The sequence below is a fragment of the Hibiscus syriacus genome, unplaced genomic scaffold (assembly GCF_006381635.1).
Source record: "Hibiscus syriacus cultivar Baekdansim isolate YM2019G1 unplaced genomic scaffold, ASM638163v2 tig00116962_pilon, whole genome shotgun sequence".
NCBI lineage: Eukaryota > Viridiplantae > Streptophyta > Magnoliopsida > Malvales > Malvaceae > Hibiscus > Hibiscus syriacus.
In genome coordinates this window covers 4999522-5013257 of record NW_024063488.1, presented here as the reverse complement: position 1 = coordinate 5013257, position 13736 = coordinate 4999522, and the positions used below count along the sequence as shown (strand labels likewise).

At 34.9% G+C, this 13736-nt stretch overlaps 2 protein-coding genes across 2 annotated transcripts; one reads left to right on the top strand and one right to left on the bottom strand.

Moving 5' to 3' along the window:
* Positions 1-37: 37 nt before the first annotated feature.
* On the bottom strand, positions 38-1613 carry LOC120190301 (putative E3 ubiquitin-protein ligase LIN). The gene is made up of 3 exons (XM_039193394.1): positions 433-1613; positions 202-334; positions 38-107 (listed from the first exon to the last, which is right to left on the bottom strand). Exons 1-3 carry the CDS (start codon positions 1484-1486, stop codon positions 101-103), a joined length of 1194 nt encoding a protein of 397 aa, XP_039049325.1. The 5' UTR covers positions 1487-1613; the 3' UTR covers positions 38-100.
* A 4390-nt stretch (positions 1614-6003) lies between these two features.
* LOC120190056 (TLC domain-containing protein 4-like) lies at positions 6004-8838 on the top strand. Its single transcript, XM_039193184.1, has 9 exons — positions 6004-6086; positions 6384-6595; positions 6798-6890; positions 6970-7111; positions 7456-7529; positions 7944-8065; positions 8139-8214; positions 8406-8465; positions 8599-8838. The coding sequence occupies exons 2-9, from the start codon at positions 6455-6457 to the stop codon at positions 8755-8757; spliced, it is 867 nt and encodes a 288-aa protein (XP_039049115.1). The 5' UTR covers positions 6004-6086; positions 6384-6454; the 3' UTR covers positions 8758-8838.
* The last annotated feature ends 4898 nt before the right edge of the window (positions 8839-13736 follow it).

Below are 13736 nucleotides of genomic sequence, written 5' to 3'. Positions count from 1 at the left end.
GCAGGAAAACAGCCGGAAATGATCTGATTATGTGTGTCTGGCCATACTTCAGTTTTCGGAGTTCGAGGAATCTGGCTTGATGAACTTCTACGTGTCTTCGTCAAGTTCTGTCAAGTTCAGAAACATAAATGATACTCTCCAAGCTAACGGTATCTTGAAAAAATGGAACCGTAGTTTTCAAAAGAGACAGAATTTACCCACATGAACATAATTGCAACCATTGTAGTCTTCTTCATCGGTGCATTCATTTTCTTCTGCCTCAAGGTGACATATGTCGATTGATGCTCTGACCTTTGATTCCAACTCATGTGTCGTGCCAAACACAGTTCGATACCTTTCAAACATTTAGGCAATCAAGAACACAAGTTAGAAGATCAACATAATTAATTATGATTAACTTCATGATTGGTTAAAATTTCTAAACTAACTTACAAGTTTTGTTGATTGAAGAACGTGAAACAAAAGAATCAGATGATCGCCTTCTTGATGATCCGGAACAGGGATTTGGTGGCAAAGGCACCGGAGGAACAGCTGGGGCTAAAGCCCCAAATTTAAGCCACTCCTTATAGTACATAGCGAACTTGGCTGTTCCCATGTCCATTTGGTCATTGTAGAGCTTACATAAGGCCTTCATTCTCTTCTCTTTCTCGTCATGATCAAAGTTAGAGAGAAGTTCAAGTTCTTTGTGGTACCAAACCTTAAGGTGAAGAAGATGGGGAAGGAACAAATGCTCCCATAGATCAGGAAGCAGGTGGGTTCTCGCTAGGAAAGCCGAATCAACAAAAACTTGAAGCAAATGCCTGGAGGAAATCCTATGATTCTTCTCCAGCTTGTAAACTATAGATAAGTACAGCTGAGCACATGCAGAGAGATGAGAATTGGGAACACCGCCAGTTGAACCATTCCTCGATTTCTTAGAATTCAAGGAAGAAACAATGCTCAAAAGCTCAATCGAATTCCTCAACGATTTCACTCTAAGTTCCTTTTTGTTACACGGATTTTGTACCAAGTCGTCGATGCTCTCAATACCAAGTTTCAGATTCTCAAAAATCTCATCATCGGAGCCGGTTTTTCTCCTTGCTAAGCAAGAGTTGTATTTTTCTTTGATCAGTTCCCGGAAACTCTCGTCTTTAATGTACCTACCGGTGTAGCCACCGAGAATTGATATCACTGCTCTAATGGCGACTTCATCGATTGCAGGCTCATCTCTCCTTGGAGCACCACTACCACCATCGTTTATCAATGGCTTGGGTTTCGGTCTATCCGAATTCGATACCCTTCTAGACGAAAACACCGAGGTCTCGTTTCGGGTAATGGTATCCTTGGCCTTGTGCTTCGAACTTTCCAAGCTTTTCCTATCATGGCAGATGTATATAGGCAGTGCTATAGACTCATCTGGGTTTGCACCGCTTCGATTTTTAAGCCTGATTTTCTTCCCTCTCTCAAACCCTTCTTCTTTAAGCAGTTTTTGCAAAGAGGAATCCATTTTTTGAAAGATGTTCTAAGCTTATTCTTGAAGAAGCAAAGGTTAATGGAGATCAATCTACAAAGCTCCACTGACAGACCAAAAAAAGAAAAGAAGATAACGAAAGGACAGCCATAGAAGAAAGAAACAGCAAAATCTATAAATTGCACAAAAAACAAAGAAAATTAAGACAAGAAGATTTTGCGGGTGGTGATTTTGTCCCTTTCAGACGGTTAAAAAAACTGAGGCGGCACCAGACCGGTTTAATCCAGTTAAAAAGCAGTTAACTTCCCGCCAGAAGGGGTTCGATAATTGTGAACCGGGTTTGAGATGAATTAAAAATGAACTATCGGTGAAGAAAAGGACGTTTTCATCAGCTGTCTGAATCTGATTAAATCAAATTGTTTAAGATGGGGTTAAATAGCATCGAAACAAGAAAACAGCATATTTTGGGAATGGTTAACATGTGATCTGCTCGTGTAAAATATCGACCCCACTTTGTTAATCACCCAATTTGTGGAAAATAGAACAATATGATGTTTCAAGATTCTCATGCAAATCAACTTGGTTTATTAGTAAAACAATGCTTGGGGTTTTGTCAGCTGCACAGAACAGCCTGTGAGAAAGATTAGCAGTTGTTCTAGTCAAGGACGAGGTATAAACGAGTGCACAAAATTAAAATGTACTAAAAGGTAGAATACATCACTATAGTCACACGCCTTAAAAGGTAGAATGTTAATTTTAAGGCCAGACGTGAATTTCATGAGCAAAGGAAACACACGCATGGATCGCTTTCAACTTAAGTGGAAATACAAGCGATAGATGGGATTAGATGACGGGGTGAATACGTGTCGGCCAGGTGTATTTGTTCGTGGGAAGGACCAGCATTATAGAAAAAAAAAATGTTTTAATTTTTTTTAGGTTCTTGACGAACTACGGTGTAAATATGGAAATATCGAAAATTCTGGACCGTCGGATAGCGACCTATCAACTTTGTGAAGGGAAAATGATTCACACGACAATGGACCGGATCTTTTTATGGATTGCGTTGTCTATCAACTACACTGTTTGTCCAAACGATATTGAAACAAAATGGGAATCAATTAAATATTATTATTGTTTGAACATTAATCAATAATTATTGAACTATATTATTAACCAATGTATATAATTAAACCTTCGAGTATAAGTTAAAAGTACTTCATTTGTCTATATATACAACTTTGAAGAAAAATTATTTTGTCTATCTCTACAACTTGTTAAAATATTGCATTTGTACATAGCACCCGTATGTGCCTGACATTAATTTTAGTTTTATATATTTTAAATTATATTCACACGTACCTGTACATGAATAACTTTTTTAAAAAGATGCCACTGTGAATAAAACAATGATGAGTATGTGTTCTATGGCATAGCTATCTAAGCTATAGGATTGTGGGATGATATTTTTCTAGAGTCATATTTAGCGTTTTGTAATTTTAATATATGGGTTATTATGTGATATATATCGTTTAAAATTTATTTTATATGATCTGTTTATTTTAATTTTAAATCTTAAATTTAAAATGATAAATAATAAAGATTTAAATTTTAAGTTTACAATAAAAAATCATACATTCTAAAATTCTAAACTCTAAACTCTATTATCTAAAACCCTAAATTCTAAACTATAAAATGCTTAAATCTTAAATTTTAAACTCTACAATCTTAAACCTTAAGTAAGACATGTGAAATCAAAATAAACAGACTATGTAAAATAATTTTTATTCAATTTTTGTATAAAAAAGTTATTAATATACATAGGGATTTCACCAATTATATTGTGTACAATTCTCTAGTTTCACATTAATTTAATATTATTAGATTAATATAAATAGGTGACTAAAATATACTGTTAAAAACAAGAATATCTTTATAAATAATATAAATATATAAAATTTTAATTTCAATCATTAATTTATATTCGTATAATGATATTGAGTAAATATAGAACTAAACAATATTGCACAATAATCTCTCTCGTCCTCTTGTCATATCCCCGTCTATTTCTTTTAAATTTGGCTGTTTTCCATCTTATTTTTTTAATTAAATTTTATCATTTTATATAAAATTTATATATCTATTTAAAATTAAGGTCGTATGACTATAATTAAGTTACATAAAATTATTTATTTATTTATTAATTATTGTAAAGCATTGACATGTTACAGTAATCAATCATGTTTCTATTTTGGAAATAATTTTAAATAATTTAAATATTATATTAAAAATAAATTTTATGATTTAAACATCTTAATTAGAATTAGATATATTATTATGATGACATGAAATGTTATAAACGTGATACCAAATGTCTAAAGTATTTAACATATTTTTAACCTACACATCAAAACATATGATTTAGGTCATACCTCTGAACCGGTTACCATGTTTTCAGAGACACAAACACAAATAGGCTTAATTACCACCATATTATTGATTATATGCTTAATTAGCCATTAACCGAGTTTATCGGATAAATTATCGCACATAAAACTAAGTTATCCACAAATGATTATTGTTGTTGACAAATATATATATATATATATATATATATATTTAATACTCACACTTACTTTCATTGTCTCAATCTAAATAAGATATCAAGTACTCACACTTACGCAGTCACACTCGTAATTTTGATTTAAATTAAATATGATGTAGGTGTGGCTAAAATTCAATTTGATTATTTTATCATTTAGTCATTGATTTACTTATTTATTCAATTCCTCGTTTATTCTGAGTCTAACTTTTAATCAAATTTGATCAATACATTTTTAGATAGTTATAGAATAATTATGTCTAAAATCATTTTCTTTTCAATTTAATCTCTCCCATTTATATGATTCTTTGTTTATTTAATTGTTCTTTTATTTTAAAACAATTTGGATCTCAGTCAATTATAAACTTTAATTTAAATATTTTAACCAATTTTAGATTATAATTAAACTAAATAATTAAATCGAGTTATAATAAATATCATATTTATTAATTAAAATGTGTTTATGATCATTATTAATTCAATTTAATTATTGATAATATTTTCATTAAAGAAGACATTTCTGACAAAACCCATGGTATCGCACAGTCCAAATTTCATCTGTCTTTGCCCAGCTGCCTTACAAATTGGTTGGGGACTAAAATGATTGATTTATTTGTAATTTATACTTAATTTGGATGCATCAAGAGGGACAGCCACTGCCTAATTTTATCACCATGCTTATGAACCAACATGAAATCATAAATTTATGAGACCAAAAAATTAGAATTGCAACGAAATCCCAAAAAAGAAGAACAAGTGTCACACGTTTACCATACTTTTATCCCATTCTCATCTACCTCAAGCTTTCAAGGATAATCTAACACACCAATAATTTCTCCTTTCAATCCCATCACCACCAAGTCTCCAGAAATCCACTTTCTTTGATTTTTTTTTTCATTTATCGACTTTGGTGGAGTTGGAGATTCAAAGTACAATTCCCACCTTGATTAAACTTTAGAGTGAGTTTGGTTCATGGAATGTAGCATTATCTTCGAGAATAGGATTACCGGAATATAACATTACCTAACACATTATCGGGAATGTTGTATTGTTGCGTTTGGTTCGTTTAGCATGAATATAAGATTACAGTGTTTGGTTAAAGGAATAAAAGATTATTGGAATGTATATTTTACCGAATTGTCCTTATTATATATTTGTTTTTTTAACAAGTTGAATTCTAAATATTCAAATGAAAAAATTTGTATAAAAGATCATAGAAAATATACAATTTTATTTTTTTAATTTATATATTTTCTTTAAAAAAATTCAAATTCAAAAAATTTATATATTTTTTTTACAAAATTTAAAAGATAAATAGATTTAATGAAAGGGTTTAATTTTATTTTAACTACTTAATTTCACATAAATTTCTAATTATGGATTTTTTTTTGTAAATCTAAAATAGTTTAAGGATAAATTTACAATTTAACATTCGTAGAATTTTTTTATTCAACGACTGAAGAGGGATATTTTTGAAAAAAAAAATTATTTTAAGGACATTTTAATTCAAAACGTCGGGAAATGACAAATGCCTAAGGGATTGGGGGAATCACATTCCCAGTAATAAACTCTAGAAATGTCACTGTTGAAAATAACTTATTATCGGGGTTGAGAATCTTTACAATTCAAACCGAGAATCACATTCCGGAAAAAAAATTTCCCCGGTAATCTCAACCCCATCCAAACACACCCTTAAGGCCCGAATCCCCCTTATTGAGTTTTATTTTGTTTCTTGGTATCCAAATGATGATATATAGGATTTGATTTCCTTTCCTTTTTTTTTATCTTAATTATGAATTTGAGCCTTTCTTGTTCCCTTTTTGCATTCATTGAAAAGCTACCTTTAGTTTCTCATGGCCATTTTTTTTTTGCATTGATTTGTTATTTTTACAATTTTATTTGCCATTTTATCATGCCCCGTTCTGGGTCTCAGGCATTGCATTGATTGGCCTTGGTTTTTATTCCCCTTTAAACACCCACCTGCATTTTGTTTTAAATGCACGGTTGCTTCTTCAAATATGTTGACCATTGCTTATGGTAACCACAGTTATCTCATTTCTCAGCTTCTATTGTATTACCTTTGATTGCCTTTGAGGTGCTTTTCACACAGATTTAATTTTAATGCCCTTTCCACTGGATTTACATTTGCTTTTCTGAAATGCAAATATTTATTTATTTGATTGAATTGAAGTTGTCTTTAGATTCAGAATTTTTTTTTATCTGATATTTCTTGGAATAGGATGGTTATCGGTATCTAATATTCTTAAACTGACATGATGGAAGAAGAATTGCAGTTTTTTATCCTCCTGACTGCCATTTTTGTATTTGTTATAGATTGATGAATGGAGGAGGCACAAAACTAAGAGAAGGTACACTTTCTACTATGGTGATTTTGAGATTGTAATATGAAAGCAGTGCCTAAACAGATTACCATGGCAATGAAGTCCTACAAAGATCAGGCTCACATGTTGGTGAAGAATTACTTATTGGCTGATCCTTTCGTTCCTTATACTTCCATCCTCAGTGGCATGCTTGCTTCCAAACTGGTATGCCGATATTTTCCCCTAGTAAATATGTTTAACTTCTGAATTCTGGATCATTGAATCGTTAGTCAGGAGCTTCCTTATACACATTAATGAAGCTTCCAGGAATAAATTCCACATACTTTAAATTAACTTGTATCTAATTTGATATTGCTACATGGTTTCTTTTCCTCTGGACTCCTTTATTAAACTTACGTTTTCACAGGTCTATGATCTGACCGACTTAATCAGCAGCTTTTACATCAAGACTTACCCTAGTATTACTAAAATTCAACGAGTAGATTGGAACAATCGGTTAGTGTAGTGCATGCTCTGGGTTTTTTTTGCTACAGTTATCATGCTCATTCCCTCATTTGTTATTAACATATTTTTGGCAGTGGCACTCTACGACTCATGCCATTTTCATTTCTACTTTGTCGTTGTACTTCGTTTTCTTGTCGGACCTCTTTTCTGACCCAAAGCTTTTGGGTCTTATTGTCTTCAGAAGCTCAACACTGTCTACTTTTGGTTTAGGGGTAAGTTTTAACCTTCTTATAAGATATTCAAGTGGTTCAACCATGTATCTAGTGGATAATTTATCTGCTGAGATATATCATCGACTGTGAAGTGTGAACTACGCATGCACTTTTCTAATGACTCTGCATTTTCAGCACATTCATTAGGCTTAGAAAAGCTTAACTTTATTTGAACAAGTTTCTTTTAATCATTTTCTTCTTTTGGATTAAGGTTATTGCTTAAGAACAAACTGCTAATAGTATAATGATTTTGAGGATGCATAACGTCCTTTGTAGTTGTTAGCATCTTCTTCGACTACTTGATTTCGAATACCAAATTTTGGTATAAACATTTGTTATATTGTAAAGGTTTCTCTTGGTACTTCTTTTCGGATCTTGCTATAACTTTATGGCAGTATCCCTCTTTAGGTGGAATAGAATATGTAAGTGTATTCTCTACTAGGAAAGCACTCTGGTATACACCTCATTTATTTGTCCGTCTTTTCACTGTTGTAAGGAACAATAGTAACAGTTCAAGTTCCTACTGTCCCTAAAAAAAGATTGAAGGACAATATGCAACACCCTTTTAAAGTGTATCTTCAAATAGTCAGTTCTTTCCTTACACCATTCAGGTTTATGATAAACTCATTTGGTTCATAACTAAATTGCAACATAAAGTATGCAAGCATAGTGTTGTTATGCTTCTAGGTCAGAGGATTCAGTTCAGTTAATTTTCAGAGTATCTTCGACGTATTTTGAATAGGTTGAATCTTATAAAACCGTTAACCGTATGTTCATGAGGTATATATATGGAATGATAATGGATGATTAACGCAATACTATCATCTGATTGCTAGGTTATCCATCATATCCTTTCTGGAATTGCAGTGGCATATTCAATGTTTACCGGAGAAGCCCACCTGTATACATACATGGTTCTTATATCTGAGGTGACAACCCCAGAGATCCATCTGAGATGGCAAGTTGAACGTGATTAGGTTTGTTTGTAGAAACTTTGATCGTAAATCATCAAATGAGTTCTGTGATTGAAGGTACCTTGATACAGCTGGTATGAAGAATTCCATTGCTTATCTCATTAATGGTATCGTCATCTTTATTGGCTGGCTGGTGAGCTCAACTTTTCTAAGTTTTTCATTATAAAAATGTAACACGCATTGTTAAATTTCACCGCACAAGAACCTGTGTCATAAAATAGGAAATAGGATGGCCATAAAAAAACAAGCTGCCTGGAGTTCCTGTTCATTTTCCATAAGGTCCTTGAACCTTTAAACAAAGCTGAAGAAAGTTATGGATCGCAGATTGAAAGAGTTCTGTTGTTTGGCTACATGTTCTACCATGTGTACTTGCATTATGATCAGGTATTTTCAATATCTAATTGTTGCTAAGAATACTAAAGAAAAAATTACAATTAAACCAAACAATCTTTGTTGCACTAACTTTATATTAAAGTGAACATATGAATATCTGTTCTAACTTGGATCGAGTCAGTAGGTGATGAAGATGCATACCTTCGGGTACATCTTGGTTTTCGGCGTACGATCCGCATTAGGCATCTTGAACATGATGAGGTTTGGGAAGATTATTAGAGGTCTATTGAAGACTTTAGCAAAAAGGGGATCACCCACAAAGGAAGTAGACGGTGAACATTAATTATTCCATTATTGTTCTGCCGGAGATCTGTGTATTTTCCCCACATGTGCAAATGTATAAAGATGGAGAAATAGGTGAAAAACTCTGAGAACAACAACAAACTTTAGTCTGATACGATTTTTTTTGTGTTAGGTATGTTATTGTTGTAAATATAATCTTCTTGTATGTATGTATACCTGTCCACTGTTTGTGAGTACTATAAATGGTGTGGATATGTGTGCAAGTATACACAATCGAACAAGTAATAAAGTGATGAGTGAGTATTGTTCTCCACAGGGATTGGGGGAAATCAAATAAGTTTGTCACGACACTTTACTCTGTCATCTAAGTAAAGTTAGAGATGGTATATATACAAATGGTAATGTTGTGGCAAAATGAATGGATGGTATGGAAATGGAACGATGACAATGTGGTAGCAAATGGATATGTTGTGGCAAAAGGAATTGTGTGTACTGCAATCAAATAAAAATGTAAAGGCAAAATAAACTGTAAATACTGGATTTGATTATAAGGACTTTAGACTTCCTCACACGACAAGCTACTATGGGAATGAATGATAGGAGTTACCTAGGAAAATCTAAGTCCACTTCTCAGAATGGTTTTACTTCTATGCTTTATCTGCCCGATAGAGTTTACTAAGGGTGCCCTATGCTATCTCTAGTCAAGGGACTCGACATATTGAAGATGCCTTGGCAAAACCGATTGACGTTAGCTACTGCAGAGATCCTATTGGTCTAGATAACAGGATATGTTTTGGCAATACCTTTTTGCGGCAGCATTAACATTTAACATATCGCTCATGCACAACTCCTTTTAGTCGAATGAAATCCTAGCCTTATCTCTAAGGTGGATTAGGCCTAGTTACTATCTAGAACCCCTTGCTTATGTGGTTCCTCCCTAGTTTCTCTCGAATACTAAGGATATGCTACTTAGGCATTCTCTCGAACACTAAGTAATCACCTAAGGAATGGCTACTTTCATAGCTCCTACAACCTTAAGGCATTAAAATTCATAAGCAAAACAGATTAAAACATAGAAAAACAATCATTCATTAAAGCAAAACTTAAATATCCAAAATAAATTCTCACCAAATAGGATTAGTTCATGGTGGGATTCGTAATAAGCAAGCACAAAGCAAGTTAATTTGTTCCTTACAACCCAAATAATAAATAACGAAAGCAAAGAGCAAAGGGAAGGAGGAAAAGCCTTCAACGTGCACTGCCGGAGCTTCCCTCGGCCACCACGAACAGTCCCATCGATCTAGCTCCTCTCGGACGCCTAGTTCGCCACTCCCTATAGCCAGTCAACGGAGGAATGCCATGGCAAAAACGATTGACGGAAAAAGAGAGAACTTTTTCTCCGAATTTTTAGGCTCTTGGCGGCTGTCTAAAATTCTCCAAGTCTCCTAAAAAAGCCAGGCTTCATCTTCTATTTATAGGGGAGAATGAACCTAGGGTTTTGTGTTAAAATTACACTAACACCCTAAAGTTCATTCCTTTTATGTGAGAGTCGGTGAAAAGATGTTAATTGGCTCCTCCATTATGGCTGATTGCAGAAAGCACTTTTTATGCCATGACAGCTGACTCTTTCTAAAAATATTTTCTTTGACTTTTTCTTCCCAGAAATGCCATCCGAATTGTCGTGGCAATCACATTTTGCTCAGTAGTCTCATCATGTCATGGAAATTCCCTTTTTCTTATCATTGCTCCCAAATCCTGCACATCATCAAACAAAACACCTTTCCCATAAAGCATCACTGATTACAAAATAAAAATACCACGGCAAACAGAATTTCACCACATGAAACTCTATGCTCCTAAATGCATCTATATGATCCTATATGAGCTCTAAGATAATCAATAACTTAAGTGAAAAGGTCCCAATTATGACCTTTTTACGGAGTTATCACACCCCCAAACTTAAGCTATTGCTTATCCTCAAGCAATGGATAGTATTATGCAAAATAAAAATACCATGGCAAGTTCAGAAGCATAATAGTTATATGGGATAGAATATCTGCCCTTAGAACATTTGGCTTCAACATGCTAGACTGGTTTGAGAAATCAAGTATTGTTCCCTAGGGCAAGATTCTTTGTGTGGGTATGTGCGTGATTGTATCAAGTCCATGCTTAACAAACCTAAAAATTTTCTACGCAAGTTTTCTTGTTTTTCCATAACATTTACAATTTTTACTCCCACATTGTTTTTGTTTTTTTTTTTGGTTTTTTTTCATTCCTGCTACGAAATGAGTAAGCCCATCACACCTACCATCCCACACTCCAGGTGAAAGGGAGCATAACTTCCACCCCGAGCTAGTCAGGTAGAGTTATCCCGTGACTACTTTCATTCACTCATATACCATAGTTGTCTTTTATTTATTTGTAGTTTCCAGGTAATGCCATGGCATAACGGAGTGTCCCTCTACAGATATGCCGAAGCATTTATTCACAACTTCATTTTTTTTCTTTCTTTTTTTACAAAGTGGGGTTTCATCGTTTATGCCAAGACCTGCAAGAGTACTCTTATAAAAAAATTCTAAGTTCCTTAAGCATGGAAAACATACAATCGTGTATTCAAAGGTTTCAAAGAAGAAAGTCCTAGAGTTGGTTCTATTATCCTCAACAGTCATGTACATTCAATCCTAGCCATAAAAAATTCATCGTCATCGAGCATCCTTAATTTACTTCAAAAAACTAATTCTACACTTACTAATGTCATGACATAGTCATTCTACTAATACTATCATGAAATGATTTGAGAACCCTACCTCCCCCAAACTTGAGAGAAGAATTGTCCTCAATGCTAAATAAAAACTAAGGAAAAACTAAACTACATGCTATGAAATTCAATGCAATGCAAGGTATCTTGACTTCATGCTTGTAGTGGTGCGGCAGTCGTGCGACGTGTGCACTTTTGTAATTGTGTGGGGTTGAAATGTTCAGAATACGATGCTGGTACGGTTGAAATCTGGATATACACTCTACGTTGCCCAAGCACAGCTCTCACGGCAAAATCACTTGCATCACACATTAGTTCGAACGGTGTCGTCCAATCTGGGGGAACCACGATCAATGCAGAGATAAATCTTTACTTTAGCTCTTTGAATGCGCCATGGTATTTCTGATCGAATACAAACAGTTGGTTCTGTTGCAGCAATGTGCACAAGGGCTTGGATATTGTGGAGAAGTTCTTGATGAATCGTCTATAAAATCTAGTATGTCCAAGGAAACTCCGAATGCCCTTGACAGAAGTTGGTGGCGGTAGCTTCTCTATCACCTCGATCTTGGCATTTTCAACCTCAATACCCTTTGCAGAAATCTTATGGCCTAGAACAATACATTCGGTCACCATGAAGTTGTTTTTTTCCCAATTCAGCACGAGATCAGTCTCCTCGCATCGCTTCAGTACCTTCGCCAAATTGCTGAGGCATTTTTGAAAATCATCTCCAGAAACAGAAAAATCATCCATAAAAATTCCAGAAAGTCCTCAACAATGTCTGAAAATATGGCTTGCTTGCAGCACTGAAAAGTTGTCGGGGCATTACAGAGTTCAAAAAGCATTCTTCGAAAGGCATACGTGCCATAGGGACACGTGAATGTTATCTTCTCTTGGTCATCCGGTGCGATGTCAATTTGATTATACCCCGAGTATCCGTCCAAGAAACAATAAAATGCCTTGCCAGCAAGTCGATCTAGCATTTGATCGATGAACGGCAAAGGGAAATGATCCTTCTTGGTGGCCTTGTTTAGCTTGCGGTATCCATACAAATCCGCCACCCGGTGACCGTGCGTATAGGTATCAACTCATTGTCCTCACTCGTCACCATGGTTATGTCTCCCTTATTTGGCACGCATTAGACAGGACTCACCCAAGAACTATCAGAAATAGGGTATATTACGCCAGTGTCAAGCCATTTGAGAATCTCCTTCATCACAACTTGCTTCATGATTGGGTTTAGTCTGAGCTGCGGCTCTATGGATTTACTGTGGCATTCTTCCAGCAAGATTTTGTGCATGCAGATTGTTGGACTTATTCCCTTAAGATCTGCCATAGTCCATGCTAACGCTTTCTTATGCTGTGACAAAACACTTAACAAACTAGATTCTTGGTTATGAGTAAGGGCAGAGGAAATAATCACAGGCAAAGTTTCATTACTACCCAGATAGGCATATTTCAGATGTTGTGGCAAATTCTTAAGTTTTAGGGTAGGAGCATGTTGTAATGAGGGCTTAGAAGGAATAAACTCTTAAAAATTCAAAGGTTCAAAATGCGTACCTGGGCTAGCTTTGAGGAAGCTAGCCTGTTGTTCATCGATAGAAAAATCATTAGGCTCTCCAGCCTTTAAGTCTTCGAAAAACCCCTCATCAGGTCCCAGCTAAATGAAATTGTCTTGGCAAAACTGATATGCTTCATTCGTGATTACTGTATCCACTTCTAAAATGCTTTGGCATTCTTCAGAATCATCAATGTACTTGAGGGATCGGAAGACATTCACAGTGACATGTTGATCGGCCACTCTCATAGTCAGCTCGTCCCTCTCGCAGTCGATGAGAATACGCCCGGTAACTAGGAAGGGTCTCCCCAAGATGATGGGTGTTGTGGCATCGACCTCACAATCCATAATTAGAAAATCAACAGGAAAAACGAACTTATCAACCCGCACGATGACATCTTCAATTCGCCCTTCAGGACGCACATGTGATCGATCAGCTAATTGCAAGATGACAGATGTGGGTCTCGCATTTCCTATCCCAAGCTTCACGAAAATTTACTTAGGCATCAAGTTCTCGCTTGAGCCAAGGTCACATAGTGTCTTCCCAAAAAATTTATTTCCTATCGAACATGGGATGATAAAACTGCCTGGATCATGTCTCTTCGGTGGCAGCTTGCTTAAGGATGAGCAAAATTCTTTTGCCATAGTAATTGTCTCGTACTGCTCAACCTTTCTTTTCTTGGTCACAATCTCCATGAGGAACTTA

What these genes read in the sequence shown, in the direction of transcription:
- LOC120190301 (XM_039193394.1), bottom strand. Translation starts at nt 1,486, where the DNA reads ATGGATTCCTCTTTGCAAAAACTGCTTAAAGAAGAAGGGTTTGAGAGA. An exon ending in TTCTTCAATCAACAAAACTT is followed by an intron (nt 335 to 432) that starts GTAAGTTAGTTT and finishes AATGTTTGAAAG; the next exon opens with GTATCGAACTGTGTTTGGCA.
- LOC120190056 (XM_039193184.1), top strand. Translation starts at nt 6,455, where the DNA reads ATGAAAGCAGTGCCTAAACAGATTACCATGGCAATGAAGTCCTACAAA. An exon ending in TACTTTTGGTTTAGGGGTAA is followed by an intron (nt 7,112 to 7,455) that starts GTTTTAACCTTC and finishes TATATTGTAAAG; the next exon opens with GTTTCTCTTGGTACTTCTTT. An exon ending in CTTTAGGTGGAATAGAATAT is followed by an intron (nt 7,530 to 7,943) that starts GTAAGTGTATTC and finishes TCTGATTGCTAG; the next exon opens with GTTATCCATCATATCCTTTC.